This window comes from Sturnus vulgaris, chromosome 4 (assembly GCF_052056855.1).
Source record: "Sturnus vulgaris isolate bStuVul1 chromosome 4, bStuVul1.hap1, whole genome shotgun sequence".
Classification (NCBI taxonomy): domain Eukaryota; kingdom Metazoa; phylum Chordata; class Aves; order Passeriformes; family Sturnidae; genus Sturnus; species Sturnus vulgaris.
The window spans coordinates 41,061,778-41,084,836 of record NC_142246.1 but is presented as its reverse complement, the minus strand read 5'-3'; the positions used below and the strand labels follow the sequence as shown (position 1 = coordinate 41,084,836).

Here is a 23,059-nt window from a genome sequence, read left to right as displayed (position 1 = left end):
GTCCCTGTGAATGCCTGTGATGCTGATCTGTAGGTTGAACTTCCTAATGATTATAATTTTCTTAGTTGTAATTATTAGAAATTGTTTTCTATTGCACAACAGAAATATTAAAATAGTGTTTCATTAATTGTGTAGATGTTCATATTTATGATATGAACAGTTTTGTTAAAATAATAGGGGCAAAAGATTGAATTCTGTCATCTTCCTCTGCATTGTGCAACAGCTTGTTGTCTTTCCTGCTTTTAAATGAAATCATTTTGGGTTCATCTGTTCATAGGATGCTGCTTAAGATACGATTTTTAAGGGGTATTGCCCCCAGTAGAAGCTTGGGAAATAGAGCTCCATACACAGCTATTTTTCTAGTTGCAAAACTCAGTTAAATCAGTGGAAAAACTCTAAGCAGTTCTTGTATGTTTGCATGTATGCATACATGAAAGAAACAGTGATATTAATGCATTTGGAATTAAGAAAGCAACAATAATGGCATAGTATCAAACCTGTGAACAGGGTCTGGTTTCATATGCACCTGCATTTTCCATGAGCTATAATTCAATATTCAAAGTATTACTTCCAGTTATGCAGAATAAAAGCTAAGTGTTTTCACCAAATTAAACCTTTCACATTACTGTTTTCTATGCCAATGCATTAAAACATAGAAACATTCATAAAAGATGTGCAAATTGTTTCTATAATTTCTGCTGTTAAATTCATCTGTGCTATGGAGTTTATAAAATATAATGGAATATATTAAAGCATGCTGCAAAATAGGATAGCAGATGAGGACTGTGAATGAGGGCCTACTAGTTATGATGGCCATTATGTTTTCAGGTATAGACATCATATATAGTGTATTATATGAAAACCACGTGGCTCATCTAGATTTGTTAAAGTGAAAAGCGTTGAATTCATAGATTAAAGCACATTCATGCCTGGAATCTGTAACACCTGTTAGTGCTCTGTTTTGCACAAAAATTAGTTCCTGTTTAGTGTCACATCTCCACACGTTGCTCAGTGCACAGTTCACAGCTTCACTGCCTTTTGGAGCTTTAGCCAGCAATGCAAATTATAACCACACCTACAAGCTGACTGATTTCATCTGCTCAATAGGCTTCAGCTCTGCCCAAGCCTTTAGGCTAGCTGAAATTAAACATTCCTGGAGTAAGCATAACTGTCCTTAGAAATTGCATTTTTTTTAAACTTTTTTTTACCTTTTTTTTTTTTTTGGTGGACTACTGCAAGTTCATCTGCATTTTGTTGTAGAAGTTTTTATGTTTGGGGTTTTTTTTGTGTGCTGGTACTTTTTTTTAAATTTCTACAAAGTCACATACCATTCTAATTCTTTAAAAAGTAAAATAAGGAGTATATATTGAAAAAAGCTACTCATTTGGCATTTGGTTTACCCGGATCCATTCAATCTGTGTCTCTTTAGTTTTCCATTCAACAGCTAAAGTCCAATCGCTTTTTTTACTCTCTTCCTTGAGAGTCTCCATTAAATCTTTTTTTTAATATATGAAAAACCTTTCCCTCCAAAATCAAACTAATTCAAGCAATCAAGCTTTGTATGTACTGGCAACTGAAATACAGTGTCCCAGATAGAGGTTTCTGTGAAAACAAAGCAGCATCTGTATCATGATTTTTGTCAGCACGAGAGCAGTGATTATAACATGGAGATAAGTAAATCCAGACTCCAGCTGTGGAACCGGCAGCACTGGATGTGTAGCCAGGATGAACTTCTGCCTGGGTGGGTCACCCTGCCTTGCAAAGCTAGCAGGTCACTTCAGCTGTGTGGCTGGGCTGGCAATGCACTGGCTGCTACTGCATCTTTTCTCTTAGAAAATAATCAGCTGTAATTGCTGCAACCACTGTAGAGCACAGTTGTGCCTTTAGCGTCCCTTTGATTGGCTTTCCTGGGACAAAAGCTATTTTATCCTCCTGGACCTTGGCTAAGTGACAGGATCTCAAACAATTAATTTATCAATCATTAAGCAAAACAGAAAAACATTAGTATTGAAAAATATTCAAAGTGAGTTCCAAAAGGGATTTGGCAGGCTCCTTGTGAAAAACAATTGCAACCCTTACAATTTTAACCCTTTATGCTCTGTGCCTCTACCTGATGTTTCCAATTCTATTTCTGCTGGTACCTCCACTTCCTTTGGCTTTCTCTTTCTGTCCTCCCCTCATAATTTTTTCCTTCCTTTACCCTCACTTTAAAAGATAATCTTCTTTAAACCATCTGAATCTCTTCACTTTTTCTGATACTTCATGCAGGTGACAGCTGTTTTGAAGGCCAAGATCTTTTATACCAAGTGCTTTCTGTCAAATGTGGGAAAGAGACAATCCTGAATCCTTTGGAAAATTGCAAGTTTATGATTGTGCTCCTGTTTACATAGTTTGCAACATATTTTAAGATTCCTTCCAGATTTGTAAATAGGAAAGTGAAATTACTTCAGACTTTGCACAAGCTCAAATAATTATTATGTAATAATAATATTTGATTATTTCTTTCATTTAACTTGGGCATTAATCTATCTGGCTTTCCTGTAGTTAGAAGAACAATGTCCATCTTGTGTGAATATATATATGCAAAACATGAAAATCAGTATATTTACAGAAAATCAGGGATGCAGGCTAGATTTCCTGAGGAAAATTTCCTCTAATATCAGTTAGAGGGTAGTAAAAAAAATTACATAATGGTAAACTGAAGCTTTGAAATTTAGATCCTGCAACTGCTGCTTGGGCAAGAATGTTTTCATCTCTTCTTTAGCAGCACCAGGAGCTACCCAAGTTGAAAACCTGTATTGACTGTTTATAGAAACTCTACCAGACTTGAACCATTTGCTCTGAAATTTTATGTGCAATCTATGGACCTTGAGCAGGAAGACAAGCAAAACTTTACCAAAAAATTTTCTGAATATGAGGAATTGGTATTTTGCCTACATTGATCAATTTATGTAATCTTGTATTAAGCAAAGAATTTTCTTAAACAGCACTTCTTGCAGTATCCTTTTACAGTATCACTGTGCCTGAGAGATAATCCTCAGATGGGCCATCCCACTAGAGCTGATGAGGCTGCTCAAGCCTGGTTGCAGTAAAGAAAAAACTCCTTTTCTAATAGGTGTTACTTGTTGCTAGAGACCAGTGTGACACTCAGAGGATCTGTCGTCTCATCGTGCATTTTGTGTTGCGTGCCATGACTTTGAAGCCACAAATCAGATTTTGAAATGGCTGGTGCAAGGCTGGGAGACACATGAAGCTGAGAGGATTAGGACGTCATAATTGTTGTGTCTGAAAGACAGAGGAGGTGAAAATGTATTGGGAAGGACCGAAAAAGGACAACGAAGGCAGCAACAAAAGGGACAGGTAGATGGGACAATGGAACAGAGAGCTGAGAGAAAAGACTAATGCTACTTAGAAATGGAAAATGGAAATCAGGAGGACTTTTAGTCCGGGAAAGTAGAGACTGAGGAAAGGGATGTGAAGAGGGAGCCAGCAGGGAACAGTAAATTAATTAAAGGAGAAGAACAGGGAGTTCGGAGAGAGGGGAGTGACCATCTGAAGAATGAAGTGAGAGGAGGTGAGATCAGAACTAGGATTCTGTACGGAAAGAAGGGGATGAGATGATGGGAAGCAGGTAGTGATCAGACAAAAAAGGATGAGAGTGAAACTGCTGGGTGAGTACAGTGTTACAAAGCCAGAATGAAGCCCAATATTGTCCTGTGACTTACTGACTTCTTTCCAAATGTCTCCTCCTGAGTAACACCTCTGCTTAGAGGCTGGTAATCAGCACTGTCAGATCACTCTACCCTCTCAAAAAAATAGGTCTGGAGAGCTAAAGGATCTGAACTACTGATGCAGCATGGTGTCCTGTTATAAATGCTGGAGGGAAACTGATTTCGTCTTCTGTTAGTTAATGTTACCTATGTCAGAGAAAGTTATTAATTCAGTGCTTAGGAATTTAGGCAAAAGACACAATATTAATTTGCGCTATGTGCCCATACTGAATTTTCTTTGTGTTATAGCTCCACAAAAACACATGCTTTGTGTCCATTAAAAGGATGAATCAAAAATTATGGTGAATTATGCTGCCTGTATGATCTCTTCTTCATTTGCTTTAGAAGATTAAGATAAAATGTTGTTGAGGGTGGGGATTAAAAAATGAAGACCATTCCATGAAGGCAGCTGAACTCTGCTGTGGAAAACATTTTTCTTCCTGTTTCTTCCCCTAAAAGCCTTGCAAATGGATAATAATTATATAGCAGATTTTCTGGGCGTTTTGGCTTGATCATCCTGATGTGGCAGTGTTCATTGCATGGCTGCCACTGACATCTGTAAAACCTGTGCTTTAAGTAATCTGTGAAACTGACTGATTCTGAAAGTAAAACCTCAAATTAGTGGAAATCCTTGCCATACATATGTTAACGTCTCAGCTCCCCATCTAGGCAATAATATTATATTCTAAACTGTATTCTAAGTAATCTCTGAGGACTTTAAAGTAGGAAGTCTAATTTTTGTAGCTGTATGAGGAGCTGATTAGGAATTTAATATTGTAGCGTCTAAGTGGTTAAACTATAGACTAAAGAGCAAGATGCTAGTAATACACTAGAAGACTAATCAAAGCATAGATAAAATGCCTTTAACAATATATGGAGGTGTGTTATCAGAAATGTATGAAATTTGAAGATCTTGAGTTTGAATTCAGCTGTAGATTATATGTTGCTAGTAACTGCTGTTGCACATAAAGTGGCTGTGTATAAGCAAAGAAGTAATGCAGGGTGTTGTGCTCACTTCCTGCTGTGCCTCCCCCAGTGCTCATGAGGGATCCAGCATGCAGCTGACTGGTGGGACAGGGCAAGACAAATACACCAGGAAGAAAGACTGATGGGAAAACAGGGGTTTGAATGGGTCTAAGCTGTGGCCTGATGGGGAGATCCAGCCCTGGGAGGACAGGCTGAATTCATGTCAGGGGGTGAGGGTGAGCAGGCAGTGGGGGGAAGAGTCCAGCAGCAGTGACACTGACCCTGAGGGATCTCTGCAGGTGAGATCACTTTGCAGAGTTTATCCAGAGAGGATGTTAAATCACCCAGTCCCCTATAGAACAGCTCAGTTGAGTTCCATCCGGCTGTTCTGGATCAATCCTAAGGCTTTATTTGGTCAAAATGTTTTGTCTCAGTCAGGTAATTGTTTCCTCCAGAGAAGAGCAAGTGTCAATAAGGCACTAGGAGCAGGAGAGACTGTACAGTCACTGAGGCTCAAAGATATGCTCAAGTCTGTCAAAGCAGGTGAACATTACCTCCTTCCCCTCTGTTCTGCAGAAGAAATAACTGGCTTGACCTGGGTGAAGAGACTTTTCCCATCATAGACCTGATTGTTGATATTATGCTCAACGTGGGAAAAAGGCATAGTGTTGGAAGGGTGGAAGTGGTATTTTTTAACTTAGAAATATATTTTTGCCCTGATTGTTTTTGGTTTTCAATTTCAATTTTTAAAAAAATTGATAGGAATTAATCAGCTCTTCTTTGGAATAAGCTAAGAGCAGCATCCCTTAATGAAATTCCCCACAAAATATTTAAAGCCAAAATTTGTGTGTATGGGGAAGCAAAGGACTAAATTAATGAATTTAAAAGCCTCATGATTGAATGCCTTGATTAGTCTGGAGTACTTAATAGCAATACAGTTGACAAAGATGATCTGCATTTTTAGAAGTTTTATTCAAGAAGGCCCATCTACCATAAAAATACGCCCCTTGACCTCATTTTCTGGACTCCAGTCCCATGTTAAAATACGTGAATCAACTGTTATGTAGTCTTACTTTGAAATCATAGACACTGGTTTTTGGACACAAGTTCTTTTCTAGTAATCAAGTAACACTACAAATATGCATTTAGGAAGCCTGCTTTTTCTTCAGTATGGTTTCTCAGCACCATGCAGAAAAAGTACAGCCACTTTCTACTTTTCCAAAAGCATATCATAAACAGGTAAACAGGTATTGAATAGTTGATTTTTCTACACCCCTAACATTAAGATGTCACATGAGGTCTTCCTTTTTCTTAATATGGTTTAGCAAAAATAAAACACCTTGTTCATCTTTCTGTTCTATCACTATTTGATTTGAATTTTCATTTTTTCTTTGTAAATCTTTTATTTACATATTCACTGCTTTCTCATCATCATTTACCTAGATTGGTTTCTTGGTTTCTAGACTGGCCCCACAGAGCAGGCTCTCACTGCTGGCAATGAGAAACAGTGTCAGGAGCAGACACCATCCTCTTTTAGGTTAGATGAAGTGGCATGAAAGGAAGTGAAAGAGGAACTATAGACTAAGTGGAGGTTAAATCCACAGCCATCCAAGCAAAAAAACTGCTTAGCTAAAGTGCATCCAAAACGGAGCCACACTTCTGAATGCTGTTTCTTGTTTTATTTTCTAGTTTGGATATCCAAACTTCCAAATATGTGCTGCTAATGTGACATTTCTTTATTTACATTAATAAATGCATAAAATCTGCAAGTTATAATTGAATGATCTATTGCTCTTAATCCGCATGTACATTTTGATACAACCGGCAAAAGAAAAAATAGGTCAGATGTCTCTGATCATGGGGTCCAAACAGCTGGACTACATGATGTCAGAGGTTTTTCCAACCTAAATGAATCCCCAGTTCTGTGGTTTGACCAGCTAACATTATTCTCTTCAAGAAAGCCAGAAATCCTATTAACTTGAGATAATTTCTGGTTTTTGCACTTAACTGGAGTGTCACAACTTTTAATAGTGTTATGTGTACTCATAGTAGAAGACAGTAGAGATTGGAAAACTTGCGATTTTTAAAAATTGATTCAAAGATTAATGAGTCAGAATCCAATTTAAGCACATTCTGCAAATTGATTTTCCACAAAATAGTTCTGTGAGCTCTTAGAAAACAGATTTTCTAAAATACTTCCAAATTATTCTATATCAAAACAGAAAAACAAAGGGTTCCATATTTTTTAATACTTCAGAAGGGTGGAATCTCATAGGGCACAGGGCACCACCACCTCCCAAATCTGAACTTGTAGTTCTATATTAAATTTAAATTCTTAATAGTTATAAGTGGTTCTTAGTAACAAAGGTATGTGAATAAATAAAATATATCAGATTATCCTGTCTCCAGCTCACCAAGAAATAATGTATTTTCATTGTTACAAGATTAAACTTGAGTGTGCTTCAGAGCTTCACTTCAAATTATGCTGGCTTAGTTCCATTGTAAGAACGATTATTGTAATCCTTTTAGTCTTTACTAAAACCACAATAAAGGGGGGAAAAAAGAAAAAGAGGAAAAAACCTAGATTACATTTCATATTTCAAATACAGCGTTAGGGCTTCCAAAACACTTTTTCCTCTGTCTGAAGTCCTAGAAAAAGTATAACTGAGATTATTTTTTAGACTTACTTGAGATTGTGCTACTTGGGAGAAGAGAAAAAATAGTGGAATCTGAAATTGTGGCTGATGTGCAGCTTACTTAGTTCTGGTGACTCTAGCAAAGTAAGCGACTAGAGAGCAAAAGAAGAAGGAGAAAGAGATGATAGAATCTCCCACTGCCACCCTTCAGATTCTTTTCCTCAGACTCTTTGCACTGACTGCTCTCAAACCTATGTTTCTATCATCAGCACTGCAAGATGCTTATTTTACCACGTTGTTGGGGTTTTGTGGGGTTTGTTTCCCCATCACAAGAGCATACTAACGTTGGAATAAATTGCATAACTTAGCTATAACTTTTGTTTCAGGGTGGGGGTGAGTGTATAGATACTCAACAGGAAAAAAATGGAAGACAGGCTTGCCCTTTTTGACAGAAGAAAAGTTAGGCAATGGGTTATGATCTTTTAGGTTGTTTCTGCCTTAAGGACAAATTAATGATACCCGTGTAATTCTTTACTGTTCTGCTCTTTTTCAAATAACATGTTCTCAGAATATCCTACAATCTGAATATCAGCAAGTAATTCCCATGTTCATTCCAGTTTCATTCCCCTTTCTCATTGCAGCTTTCTCTTCAGGCTTTCCTACAAGTACTTTCTGTCCCATCTGCTGGATTTTTTTGTACTTCTATGCATGAACGCATGTGTAAGCAAACGTCCTTCTGTATGTGATATTTTATCATGAAGTCACTTAAATCTGTCTTTTGTTTATGGAACCTTAAGAGAAATATTACAAATGTCTGTTGTTTGTTAATTTAAATAATTTCGTTTTCACTATCAGTGTTTCTTTATGCATGGCTGACTGGATTAACTTGCTGAGAGCAGCAAGCCTGAAATGAACTTCTTTACAGTAATCTCTAACTGCTGTCCTTTTGTTTTGAAATTCAGGATGTTGGTTATCTAGACGAGGTGAGTGATTGTTGCTTAAGGGACACTAATTTACTGATAAACATCTGTCCTTAATCTTTTTGGCTAAAGTAACTTATCAATTATTGGATTGCTCAGATTCTTTTGAAAAAGAACCTACTGAGTACAAGATATAAAAGTAAATGTAAGATACCTGACAAATACTGCAATACAAGAAACCTTTTACCCTAGGATTACAAAACTTCAAAAATTCCAGGTATGAAGCTTCAGAGGTCTTTCTTCATTATTTTTTACTACATGTGTTTAAATCACTAGCTCATGAATGCTGTGTTTCAAATGAGGGGGGAAAAACACTGCTTGCAACAAATTTCTTTTCTTTTGGGCCTCAAAGAACCAGGCAAAACACACCCAATAGTGGTTGTGAGAAAGAATCCACTCCTGAGAGAGGAGTTTCTTTTATTTTGATGGCTAACCATTCCCCTTCTAGGCCTTCCAGATGGGATGGTGCCTTCATTTCTATTCAGTACCTAACACCACTTGAACAAAACCCTAATGTTTCATATGGCCAGCTTTCAACTTAGTATTGCTCTGCTGTGAAAAAGAAATTAGGGAAATTGAGGAGTTACACAGATGCAAAAAACACGGGGCAAAGGAATGCTTAACCTGATGTATTTTCTTTTGGAAATCATGCCAGAATATGGAGTTAAAACTTGCTTCTAAACAGAAATAATAAATATAATTTAAGTCCTGTTTATGTGGGGAGAGAAAGAAAAGGGGAAGTGGAGTAATAGAAAAGTTTGGCTCTGTTCATTAATTTGTGTCTTTGTTAGACGTTGTGCTGAACCATTATCCTCTGGGTATGCCCTACAAAATTTGATTCGGATGGAACTTATTTTGCTTCATATTGGGGCTTTTAGAGGTATTATCTCTTTCAGTTCTTCATGCACATCAGAATCTTTTTATTCTAAGTTCCGTGCAAGCAGAACAAAATGATGAATTCATAAAAGGTACAAAAGCCAAACCCTCTGGCAAGGTGCTATGTCACCAGTCTGAATTGTTCTACTGACAGTTTCTGGCCCTAGAGTGGATTTATCTGGCAGTTAGACAACAAGGATCTTCCAGCCCTATAACACGATTAACTAGACTGAATTATCTGTGGCATAACTGATAACTAGTGACGTTGTTGTGAGATAGAAGGTATATTTTTAAAAAGATAGTACAAATTTTCTGCTTTGGAAAATGCTTCTGGAATGAAAGCGTTGTGTCATTGTGTAATCCACAACAAGATATAAAGGGACTTTATGAAATTAAAATCTAAGATAATTACCAGATTGGCCTGCAACAGTCATAATACATGCACCATTTTTGCTAAAATCCATTGCACTATATTGTGTCTAATGGAAACAAACATAAACATAGGTGTGTAGCTCAAGTACTACGTATTCCTAGAGTGACATCTAATACAGTTTGCTAAAGACAAATGTAATGCAATAAAACCGAAAGTGTATTTCTGGTTGAAAGCGTAACAGCTAAATATAAAAAAAAATCTAGTGTTTTAGAAATGAATCTGTCGTTCTGAATAAATAACACTGTGTCACTTGCACTCGATCAAACCTAAAATTAAAAACACAATGCATATGTAATACAGACATTTAGAAAATGTTATAGACTTCAGGGCTGGACAACTACCAAAGCAGAGAAGAAAATTACAGAAAAGGCAGTGTGGTGATAAGAGTTTAATTACACTTATGTGAGTACTTTGTACAGATATTTAAATCCTTTAAGCCACATACACTTTGCCTCAAGGATTAGTGCCAAAGAGTCTATTGCCACTAGGCAAAAGTCTATTTTGATATAAAAATTTTGCCCAAGGTTTTACTCCAAGTGTATGTACATTAGGAGCTCTAAAGTACAAGTGTATAAATTCTGTTTTGCTCTTGTATGTAACTGGGGTCTATTTTCACTATGCTATTTATGGACAGTTTAAAATTTAGTTTTATTGACATTTAATAATATGAGATTCCTGTTACATTTCCCCAGATATCGCTAGAAAGCTTCTCCTAAAAGAAAATTTTAGGAGAGTCTTTATAAAATTACATGATGAAAAAAAAGCATTCTTTCTGGTAAAGCTAAAAAAATCCCTTGTTTAGTGGGAAGAAGCTGAAAATTCAAAACAAAATCAGGAAAATTATCTAAGAATGAACTTCAGCTCTTCATTCACTTCTACATATTGTTGTAATGGTCAAATTCAGACAACAAATTATTATTTAAAATATATTTTTAAGTCGTTTTATTTTCTTTTTTTTCTGTCATTTGTGATTCAAATGCATTTGATCAAAGTTGGACAGTCACTAGTCACTTCTATTCTTTGTTAATAACTAATTAATCATCTTGTAAGTTAAAGTAATTCATAGTTGTAAACCTTTATAACCTTGTTCTGATGATTCATCTTTATGAATGAAGGTAATTGGCCTATGAGACCTGTTCTATGTTATCCTAAAGGTTTTTCAAATCCATTTCACATGCCCTTAATATACCTTTCAGCAGAAGGGGATATTTTTTAATCAACTGGCAGCTTGAAGTACTCAAGCTAGCAAAAAAATTACAGGTGAAATCTATATAACAACTTAGTTTATTTGGCTGATGGAATTCATGAGTCATTTTGGATTCATGAAGCTGGATTTCATGTTATTCAAATTCCTGAAAACATAAAAATATTTTCCTGATATTATGAAATGCCTTTATTTGAACCTATATGTGACACAGTTGAGGCTGGTGTGACTAGTAGGTACCAAGCAATGAATAGTGCCCTCGGTTAGTTTAAGTGCTCATGCCTCAGTCCCAGCAGCCCAGAACTGTTCCATTTACAGGGAACAGTATGATTATACTCACTTGTTTTGAAGAACCAACAAGTAACTGTGTTTAGTCTGTGTTCTTACAGTGCACATCTGCCTTATTTGGTTTCTCAAACAGCACTTGTGACCCAATCACTGTATTTCAAAGAATGCACAAAACTAGCAAGCCTAATGAATCAATTTAGTTGGAAGCCAAGCCCTGTTGTCCTGGGAACATCTTGTTCTTGGCTTTCCCAAATGCGTTCCTTCTTTTGATTTCATTTTATGACTGCTTAAAGAGGAGCTGTCATGTTCTTTCCCCAGTGATTCTGCATCCATGAATCAGAGGAAAAAGCCTTACCATCTATACTAGATGACAACCCAACTCATGTTTATTCCTTTAGCAAAGGAAAGCAGAGTTAACCTAGTCTTATATTTAAAGGCAAGCAGGGAAAGTTATCCACTTTCTTCTTCACCCCAGGTGTCTTATAGCAATAAGCACCTCGAAGCAGCCAGTCTGGACAAGCTTAAAAGGTGTGACAGGAATTCTCGTTTTCTTTTTGAAAATTTGAGATTAATTTGGGGGATTGCATGGGATCCTAAATACACAACAGTCAGAAATATTTAATTTGCAGTATCATGAACATGCTGCTAAGTATAACCTTTTTCTATATTGAGACAACAAGCGTCAGAAAGAGGTTTGTTTGTGGTTTTGCTGTTCGTACTGATACCAGTTCACCTATTTCTTTTCTGTTTGATCTTGAAATATTGCAAATATTTTAATATTTATGCTGAACACTATGAAAAAGAAATTTTCTGGTATAGAATAGCTGAAATGTGTGCAATTATCACTATGTCACTGCAAGGCAGGAGATGATTTTCTCTATGAGGTACACAAAGAAGAGGCTCTTTTACTTGGTATCTGGAAAAGCAAACCTCCTGATAAGCAAGTCTGTCACGGGTTTATCACTTTTCATCTTCTTTCAGCTGCTAAAAAAAAAGACAAACAAGATACAAGGAGAGTGGTTCAAGTTTTTTGTAGTGGAAAATCATTCAAATGTAGAAAAGCCAACAATTTAATACCACATCACAAAGATGGAGTGATAGATCATTATCTTGGCATGATGAACTCCAATGTCAGTAAAGTCTGTATTTGCAAAACAATAACCATAATTTTTAATTGCTGTTGTTGCAGTGCTATCTTTATCCATTTCCCTCACATAAAAGACCGAAATTTAATTTGAATCTGAAAGATAATTGTTTGAATATTATCTAGCATTTTCAACAGTTTTTACTGTCTTATCTCCTGTCTACCTTTGTCAGCTTTACCAAATATTTCCTCAGAGAGTTGAGGGCTTTTCCATACATAAATCTCATGCAATCAGCAGAGTCCAAACTTCTGTCTTTTTTTTTTTTGTATAAACAAAGTGATGTTAACAAGTCAGTGGACAAAGACCAGTGCTTTCACTGATTTTATAACTGGGATGAAGTTGTTGAGTTTTGAAGCTGTGTTATCTCCTTTCCCAGGCAGATATTTACATGCCAGGGTAATCCAACACAGCACAAAATGAGTAATGCAGAGATTCAGAATAGATATCATCAAGGTTATAAATGCACAGAGAATTCAAAACATTGAACATCATGAGGGACTTATTCTTTATGAAAAAGTACAGATTTCTAAAATGCAACAGCAAATTCATTAATTAGTGCAGGGATTAATAATATTTGAATAATTCATAATAATTTTGGGAACACGCTGTGAAATTACACTGAATGGTGCTGTGAGAAGATAAATGCTTTCATTTGAAATTTAAACTGCATGGAGATCAGCCCCTTTAAGCACAAGGTTCAGATCAGTATAAATATGTCTCTAGGTGTAGGATAAAAAGCTTGATAAAATTTGAGGGGTTTTTAGATGGTCTGTCAGGTATATTTTCATTTATGGTGGTTTTTTCCTATGCTGGTGTCTCTTACCAGATGATTTGGTGGGTACTCAGATCATAACAGGCATTTAAGGAAGCCTCAGTTGCGTGCTCAGCTTTTTGCTAAAAAAGGAACTTAAGACACTAAGTGCTATGCATACACTATTTGCTTAACAGTATGCCTACATAAGTTTTTTTTGCTATTCTTTTTGTGTGAAACAAGTTAATCACAGTGTTCTGAATACCATCATAAAACAACAGAGAAATTTATGAACAATATGCAAGTGTGAATTCACCCTGTGATTAGGATGTAGCTTTATTTTTGGTACTTCTATATAAAAGTCTTAAGGAACTAATGCTCTTCGAGTAATTGCATAGGTTATATACTTGTGGATAAAAGCAAATCAACTTTTCAAAATCATTCAATGGTGGTTAGCTGGAATATATGACTTTCTATGCAGAATGCTTCTAACAGCAAGGATAATTCTGTACATGTAGAAAATATTTATCTCAATTTTCTGCAGCTACAACATTATATTTCAATTTTTCAGAGTTCTAAACATTGTCAAGGGTTTAACTGGAAGAAAGTTCTTCCAGAAGAGATTTTTTATGGATCTGAAGTACTTGATTGAATTTCAGGTGATTTCTCTTAGTCCAAGAGAAAAATGAGTGCAAAAAATCAGATGGTGTCAAAGAACATTACTTGTTAATCTGGGAAGGTTGTGTGAAAGATTTATACTTTGTACGTGAAAATAGCCTGGAAAAATAGTTGCATGTTTCAGAATTAGCAGTTTACTATCTGAACAAGCATCACATCACAGTTAATAAAGTTTGTAGAGAGTATTTGAAGTGTTCTAAGACAGTAATGAAATTTAAAATAAAATGTGTATTTGATTTTTGAGGTTTTTTGTAACAGTATGACATATAACATTTTGTAACATTAAGCCAAATGGTAGCTCTAATAAGAAAGCGATACACCTTTTTGAAAGTGCTTCAAAAATTAAATTAGCAGACCCTTGCAGAAAGGTACTAGGTAGGTTAAGGGAGGTTTTGAAAGTGCAGAACACTGGATAATGTTCTGTCTTGATGATGCTTTTCTCCATTACTAACATATTGTGGACTGAACAAATTTAGTTCTAGAGTAATTTTAAACCCTCTCCATAGTATTCTCTTGGGAAGAAGTTGATCTCATATGACAAGAAATCTGACTTGGCATCTTGCAATCCATTACAGAAGTAATAGATCAGTCATGCTTTTTTGGAAAAAAATAGTGATGGCAGAATTTATCTCTCAGGTACACTGGTGAGACTGGTAAGGCATCATGCATCTGCAAATGTGGGTAATTGCAGCTGCTGCAGCACAGACAAGTGAAGAACAGAGGACAGGCAGAGTCCTCCAGCTGACCTGGCTGTCCCTCATCAGCATCCCTCTGCCTTTCCCCTCAGCACTGCTCTAATGAAGTCCTGTGTTCTCTGAAGTTCCTTCCTACAAAGCATGGGCTCAGCAGAACAGCACCTGTATATCTAAACTTCACACTGATGTATTCTGACCAATATCTCCACAGTTTTTGGATAAGACTGACAACTCATCTGAAGGATTCAAAATTGTCCCCTTCATGACGTCTTACTCCGTTTTCAGCAAAACTGTGTCACAGATTTGATCTTAGTTACCTTGGTCTTAGATCCTTGATCCATTTAAACCAAGAAATTTCTTTAAAATTAGAATATAGTCAAATATATATACATCTGATTTTGTATAAAGGAGCTTATCTATCTGGGTCTAAAATTTCAGCACAAATTAGTGTCATGGAATGATTTGGGTTGGAAGGGACTCTAAAGATCATATGGCTCCAACTACCCTTCCATAGGCAGGAATACCTATAGCTTATCTGGTATATTGTTATCATAAATAGCAAAACATTCCTTTTAAATAGTGGCTTTAGGTCATTTGTCTTGTGTAATTTACATTTTGATCTTATTCTGAGGATGAATAGGGAGGAATTACCTGTTTGCTTTATGTCAAAGGAAATTTTAATTAGCTAACAATATATTTTTGCCAAGTTTAACAAGTACTTCATATATTATTTGTAATTTCAGGTCAAATTAATTAATACATTTTTGTTGCTTGATATTCACATTCAAATGTAAATGAGTATTTACAAAGGCATAATATTAAATACCTTTAAACACGTAATAAAATAAACATATTTTTTCTGGTCCTATTTAGTCATCTGTGACTCTTTGGAAGATCACGTTTCTGGAGCTGGCACCAGGTGCCCTGTGGGCTACTTTCCATGTGGCAATATCACAAAGTGTTTGCCCCAACAGCTGCACTGTAATGGTGAGGATAACTGCGGGAACCGGGCTGACGAAGACAACTGTGGTACGTGGCTGCAACTTTTCTTTGTGTCTAGCACCTGTAGTCACTGAAACCCAGGCAGTGCTCACACCAAAGAGGAGGCTGTGGAGTGTCAGGAATAGGAAAGTGACATGTTTTTCAGAGGATGCAGCAGGTCTGCTTTAGCTAATAAAATCACCCAGCAAACCATTTGCTAGAGAAAGAAGAATGGGACACATTTTTCTTTGTATATTGTATCAGTTATCATTATCCAATTTTTTCCCTGCTTTGAACTTCTTTGTACATGTCATTTTGATGTCTACAAATGGATGTATGTGATCTATCAAAGACTTGCTGAGGAGAGGTAGATGTATGCTCCAACAGAGTTTATGAAAAGCTTAATATGACTTAGTGTGGGAAACATAATTTAGAAGAATTTTCAAGGTTTTACAGAAATTATTTATGCCCTAATTTGGGAGAAACATGTGCATCTGTGAGTGTACTGTGCAAGCTGCATTACCAGCAGATTTTGGTGGTTGAAAATGTAAAAATCCCAGGGCATACACATAGTCAGGTCACTTGTGCATGCTGTTTTGATCCTTGTCACTCCTAACCCCTCTATATGGTAGCTGTGATCTTGACTTGGCTTGTAGGCTTTGCCTTTATCTCGACTGTAAAGCAGGTAGGGCGAGGGCTTTCCGCTTATTTGTGAGCATGGCCCTGGCACAGCTTTTGTCTGTGCTGAGTAGCGTCTCTCATGCTGTGTTTGGACACAGCTCAGACGTGGCACACACCTGGGAATAGTCTGGGAAAGGGCTCCTACATTCTGTGAGGAGAGAGCTTCACTATTTTGTTGTGACCTAAGAGCACAGGGAGAGAAAATCGACCCTAGCAGATTTTATTTACTGTTACTGTCACGTTACTTACAGCCTGGATATTTTCAGAGGTGCTCTTCAGAGCTGCTGATCCGTGGCAGATGGGGGAAGTAGGCTTCCTATTCCTTAGTAGTTTTCCTGTAGCCATGTGCACCTGACATCCAGGTGCACCATGCCCTGGCTCACATGCTGCCTCCAGCTCCCCAGAGCCAAGCAGCTGAACTGTTTGTCTGTCCCAGGCAGGCACATCACCATCAGATCTGGGTGGGACGAGTGGGGAGAATTAAAATATTAGGTGAAAATTCCATGTTATGTGTACTGAAAGAAATTTCCTGAAAGGAATTTCAAACAAAATATGGTAAAGATATTTTTCTCCAGCATTCTCAGCAAAGTCAACGAGGTTTTGAAAGTAGTTGTTCTCATTGCATGTGAAGCTGATTAATCTACCTGTGTGAAGTATCTTATTGCTATACTTATGCAATTTCAATGTCTTACTCCATATGAAAGTGATTTAAAATTCTAATCCCATATAATGGACCTGCACTATTTTGTAGTTTTTTACCATTTGCTGTTGCTATAAACCTATTTTCTGTTTTAAATAATCAAAATTCTGAACAAAAATGGCTTGTTCTGCTTTTTCTGCAGTCATCCTGACCTACAGTAGCAGAAATTGCCAATGATGATGCCCTCTCATGTTTAAGAAGTACAAGGACAATAAACAATTGCTTTACCCATATTTCATTTCTGTATAATACCACAGTCTATCATACAAGGACTTGCTGAAAGATACAGCTTAATACGATGCTAATTAGGATATACCCAGTTTTGTAATGGGAGGTACAAAGGCGTATAGGATCATAGAATTGTTTAGGTAGGACAAGAAATTTAAGATCATTGATACCATTAATAAAAAGAGCTCTTTGCATCTCATCTTATTACTGACATAGAACAGAAGTATTCTTGGATTATGAATAACCAATTTCAAAAATTCAATTAGAAGGAACATGGGATGTCAGTGAGCAGGAAGGGTGCTGCAAGAAGTGATTTAATACTGAACCCTGAAGCAATGAATAACAAAGTCCTTTGTAATGCCTTAGTGTTCTTCTATAGAAATGAACATACAAGACAATTTAGCTGTGACATTGAATCCTCTTCTTTCCATTGTAATTCAAGAATGCATTAGCCTTGAATTTTGAAAACCTAAATTACAAAAGATTGTGTTCATTGTCATTGTATTGACATTCTGGGTAAAACTATGCTACTGGGAAAAACTATGGTCCTGGTGTTCTTCTCATATCTTGACCCCCTTTTCTCATTTAGAAATGCATTAGTGTAATATTCAGCAGTAATGTTTTCTCAAAAATTGGTATTGCTGTCATACTTTGACATAAAATGTCCTGAAAAGATTTTCTGCAATGACTCCACATCTAGTAAGTGGGGAGATCTTTGTGGGGTAACTATTTTTGATTATTCATCTTGCTTAAAATACAAGAAAAGAGGCCTCAGTGATTAGTTCCTGAGACAGAGAAACCATCTGTCTTTTTTTTCCCCCTTCCATTCCTGGAGTCACTTCACTATGCCTGCCTCATGCCAGCAGTTATATCTGGCTCCTTCTCCCCTTTTCTTTTTAAATTTACAACTAGTTTTCAGTTGAAAACATTGCTCTTGGTTACAGAAAGGAAATTTAAAATGAAATTATTCCAGTGTAGTAATTGTTTCATTCAGTGCCATGGAAATTTTAATCTTATCCACGATGTATTCTAATTAAATAGCACAGCTTTTCTATTCCTGAACACATTTGCATCAATTTGAGAAACTTTGAGGTGACCAGTCTACAGGATTCAACCCAACTTGTGTGGGAGAGGAAAAAAATCTATGTAGACCCTCAAAGTAGTTCAAAAATACTTTCCGTTTCTTTTTTTTTTTTTTTTTTTTTTTTTAGTGCATGTATTTCAAGCAAAGCTAGGTAAACCAACTGTTTCACTAACTAGTGATAAAGCACCATCTTAAGGCTACAGCTGTATAGCGTGGAAACGCAAAGCAAAATGTCATTAGATGTTTCACTCCAACTATCTTGTAGTAGTTCCTTTCTTCTTTTAATGAACAAATTTGTCTCATTCCCCACTTCATTTCTATAAGGAAATAATAGTTGCAATCTTTTTAAGATTGTATTTATAAAAAATTATTGTAAGGAATTGATGCAGTCTCTGAGACTATTTGCAGTATTAATCCTGTTTCAGGCACTGTGTGCCTGATGACAGGAAAACATGATTATGAATATTTCAAACTAAACCAAATCCTCACTGAGAGATGTGTTTTCAAGTGCACTGTAATCACTGCTCATATCCAGCCTAGGCACACAAAGATTGGCTTTGTGGTGCTATCTTCAATTCTGCTTCCTCTTTCACTTCCACCTTCCTCTCCAGATCCAAATAATAAGCATAAAAATAAGGTCCAGAGTAGTGAAGATCTCAAATTAGGATCACAGGTAGACTTGGGAACAGATTCAGAACACTCTGTTAGTGCTTAACCTCAGGATGTGAATATCCTGCTTGCCAGCTCAGCTTCAGCATTTCTTCCACTTCTAGAAAGGAGTGAATTATAGCTGATATTTCACAGTAGAGTGAAGCCACTCATCTTTGAATTAGCTTATACCTTTGCCACCTAGTTTTCTTTCCAAAATCAATAAATATACTGTGTGCGATACTCTGATGAGGAAGAGCTTGAGGCAATGTAGTAAACTGCAATAAGAGGCAGCTGGCAATTTATCTCACCTGCAGTGATGGGAGACTCTGCTTGAACTATGGCTAACCTTAAATGTGCACAGAAAATGCAGTCTTACTTTTTGAACTTGAAAACATAGTCCACCAAGACGAAGCGGGTATCTCTGCAAATCTGTCATTAAAATAATATTTTTAAATAAAAATAATTTAAAGTTTTGTAATTTGTCATATAGCTTATGGTTTTGAGGAATTTCCTTTTATAGATTAGAGAGAACAGTAAATTTTACTTTGCTGTTCTGTTCCAGGCTTATCCTTGCTGAAGCACCAAGTTCCTAATTAGGCTGAGGGCATTGTGAAGCAATTTAGCCTCTATCATGTTTCACTTGGAGTTATTTTTGTATCTATTTGCAAAATTCAAAATGTGTGGGGAAATAAGATATATCAATTTCAGCATCATTCTGTGCCCAAGCTTGTAAAAAGATCAAGTTGGCAGAGCAGAGCAAGTTTGATACTGTTTTGTCCTACTATGTTTGGTTTCAAACAGAATGGCTTTGGCCTGATTTTCCAGGGAAGAGCTTTTCCCATTTATTTACAGCTGTAAGATTTGATTCTGTTGCTACTTGGCATTTATAGATGGGAGGTTAGAACATTTGTTTACTTGATTGCTTTTTAAATGTGAGTGAGGATAAATAGGCATAATCACAAATTCTGCTCACTTAATGCCATGGCAGTGTTGATATGGGAATTATTCCTAACACAAGTAACAAATATTTCTCACATTGAAGACATTACTGCTGAAATATGACTATTAATGCAGTCTAAACAATCTCTAGGCAAACTCTTTGCTGTCCAGTGGCAGACTAAATGTGCCAGATATGCATTCCCAAGTACAAATTCATGGAAAGAAGAGTTTTGAGATCTCCATCTTCACAGTGATGAAACACTGTGAAACAAATCTAACAACAGTTGATAAAAAAGCAGTTGATCGATGCAAAACAAAAATAACAAAACAACAATATTTATGATGTAGATTTTCACTGAGCCTACATGTGTTTTCTCATTACAAGGTGTGTTTCTTTAGATTAACAAATCTTGACATGAAATATTGGAAAAAAAAATGAAAAGTTAAATGTACTCTATGCATTTGGAAAAGGACAGCTAAAACTGTCAGTAATGATCCATGATTATTTTTGTTTTCAAAATATCTAAACCGTTTTAGACACACACAAAAAAATGTTCTTTCATATGCTTCTAATTAAATATTTAAATTTTAAATCTTACACCTTTTTTTTTTAATTCTATGATGTGCCTTCTACTTAGAGGCCTGAATGAACAAGTTTTTCTCCTAGATAAGAGTCAGCTTTCTCTGACTAAAATTATCCTACTATTGCATGCAGTGATAAAAGCACAATGTTCTGAGTCAAACAACTTTTATGTAATTATCTCTGCTGGATACAACACAACTGGGCAACTGGGTCAGTTGCCATTTTATAGTCATAACATACTAATTAAAAATTGATGCAAAAATTCTTAATGCAGCTAAATTTTGAACCACTGAGATACTGAATAATCATTTTCCTGTCTGATTTTCTAATTTCTAAATGTCTTATTTTTTTGTTGCAATATTGTTCCTCATATTCCATACATTCTGCTGGGTCGTCAGCATGATTTGGTCATCAGAACTGTGAATTAGCTGTGCTGCCTTGAGATGCCAGTGTTTTGGGAGAAGCCTCACAGTAAATTGCAGTGAAGCTTACCTCCAGTTTCTTGTTTCAGAAACACCCAACAACTGTCAAATTTAGTTTGGGAAAAATACAGAAACATAATCAAACCTCAAAAGGTAATGGGCTTTTCTCTGGACTTTACATCCTACCTGGCCAATTTTAAAACATGTTTTATATGTCTGAAAGATTGAGATTAATCCCTATTGCTTTGTCACTAATATAATTAATGCTATGTGGCAGCATCTTGTAGCTACAGGTTCTGAAAATCCCTCGTATGTAAAGTAGAGGTGCACTCATTTCTTTATAAATAATCCTGCTTTCAGATTTAAAAGTTTTGCCTAACTTCCATTCAGGTTTGATAGCACACAAACATGCAGTCAAAAACTATACAGTTCTTGGATTTGTTTTGTTCTGTTCTAATTTAAAATGCTAACAGTATGACTGATGTGTATCTTCAGTCACACCATCTGGCCTGTGAGGCAAAGCCAAGCCCAGTGAGAACTGACCTGGACTGAGTCCACTGGAATCAACAGAGAGACTCCCACTGTCTTCAGTGAGCAAAGAATCATAACTTACCTAAGTTAGGAAACTAATGAAAAGCTCCATATGTTTCAAAAACCCAATGTTTGTTATTCATGTACCAGCCTTCCTCAAAACATCTGGAAAAGACCGGAAGCACTGTACTAGGGTTTTTTTCCTTTAAATGAAGAAATCTAGGTTGTGCAACCTGTCACAGAAACATCAGATATACAGCCTTTTCCCATGCAGTCTTTGATATATAGATTTCATAAATAATGCCTTTTTTATCTCAAACTTAATTGGTTGAGGAAGTTCAGTTTATTCTTCACTTAAAATGAGTGTTACTGTCATATCACACTACTGAATAGCTCTTAATGCTCCATCTCAGAACTTGTTGTTAATCTAGGCCCTTCATTTATTACTAATAAATCTCTAGAGGAAGTGTTTATGTGCAAGTAGCACAGGTATAAGTCCTACTTAGAACAAAAGCATTTTAACATAAGATTTGTAAAAAATGCAGTCACCGGAATTCTTATTAATTTCAAAACAAAAATCACACACATTGGCCCTAATCCCTTGCACCTCTGCAAACCAGACTCCTTTGCCATGAATGGGACATTAAAAACCAGCAACTGTCATTACACATTTGACAACTCTTTACATACATAAAATAATAATAAAAGAAAGAATGGAAGAAAAAATGTGCTGGAGTTTAATTCTATATTTTTTTTGTAAGCAGTATTTTTAATTAGGTAGAGCAGTTAAAGGAACAATGTAGCCTGAGGTATTTTGAGAGCACAAGTTTCCTCAGTGTTTAAAAATTTGGCTTCTGGACAATTTTGCTGATAGTTCTGTAAAACTGTTTTTTGGCAGCTAGGCAATGGTTGCAGTGTGTCTGCATTTGTTTTTTAATCACAGTGTCATAGCCACATTTTTCCAGTCTAGTGAAGCAAGAACAGGCATGCAGATTTAATTTGTTTCTGACTCCAGAGAAGTTTTTCGCTGGCTAAATGTATTTACTATTGTGTTGCTCTCAGCCCTAAGAGTTCTCTGAACAAAGGACAGCATTCAACTCTCCAGTTGCAAATTCACTTATAGACGTTCATCACACACAGAGGTTTCCTAAAGAACTGGGACAGGGAGTGGCTGTTTGAAGTCTTGAACCTATTTGCCTCTAAAAACAGAGACCTCATCTGTTACCATGTGCCACACAGTCACCAGATGACTGGCTTGCCTTACTAAATTAAGTTACAATAGAGCAGCTCCTTTTTTAAAAGCAGCCAATAAAAATTCAACAGGATAAATGTAGTAACTGTCTGTATAATATAATGCTGGTTTTGTATGTGTTTCTTTGAAGGCCTGTAATCATACACAGAATTATTGCAGTTCTGTGGTTCATTAAATCATCTTCAAAATTCAAGTTCATTAAATCATCTTCTAGATTTCCATAGCAGACATCTAAATTTCTATGGGGTATTTCAAAACATCTATACAAAAGATATATGTTTTAATATTACAAGATTGCCTATAAGGGATAAGAAATTTCATTTTTGTCTCAGGACATTGCAGAAAACCTTGATGCTTTTATATTTCAAATTAATACTAGTAATGAATAATGTTATAGTTGGTCTTATGTTTTCCTGGCATGGCATTTTTCCCATCACACTTAAAATACAAGATTTGAATGTATGAGGTGCTATTCAGTTTTGAGCCTTAGATAGCAAATTCTGTTTCTGAAGCATAAAGTAGATATTTGACAGTCAATAGTATACTCGAAATGTATCACATACCTGGGAAAAGATAGGATTTTCT

The 23,059-nt window shown here is 36.1% G+C and overlaps 1 protein-coding gene across 5 annotated transcripts in view; it reads left to right on the top strand.

Moving 5' to 3' along the window:
• The window catches only part of RXFP1 (relaxin family peptide receptor 1), a 96,531-nt gene that overhangs the window by 50,171 nt on the left and 23,301 nt on the right, over positions 1-23,059 (top strand). For all 5 annotated transcript variants that reach the window (XM_088163655.1, XM_088163656.1, XM_088163657.1 and 2 more), the window contains one exon: positions 15,296-15,451. Coding sequence is in view for 2 of the 5 variants with exons in the window: in XM_088163654.1 (XP_088019780.1) it covers positions 15,296-15,451 (156 nt within the window). In the remaining 3 variants the exon portion in view is untranslated. The remainder of the gene's footprint in view (positions 1-15,295; positions 15,452-23,059) is intronic.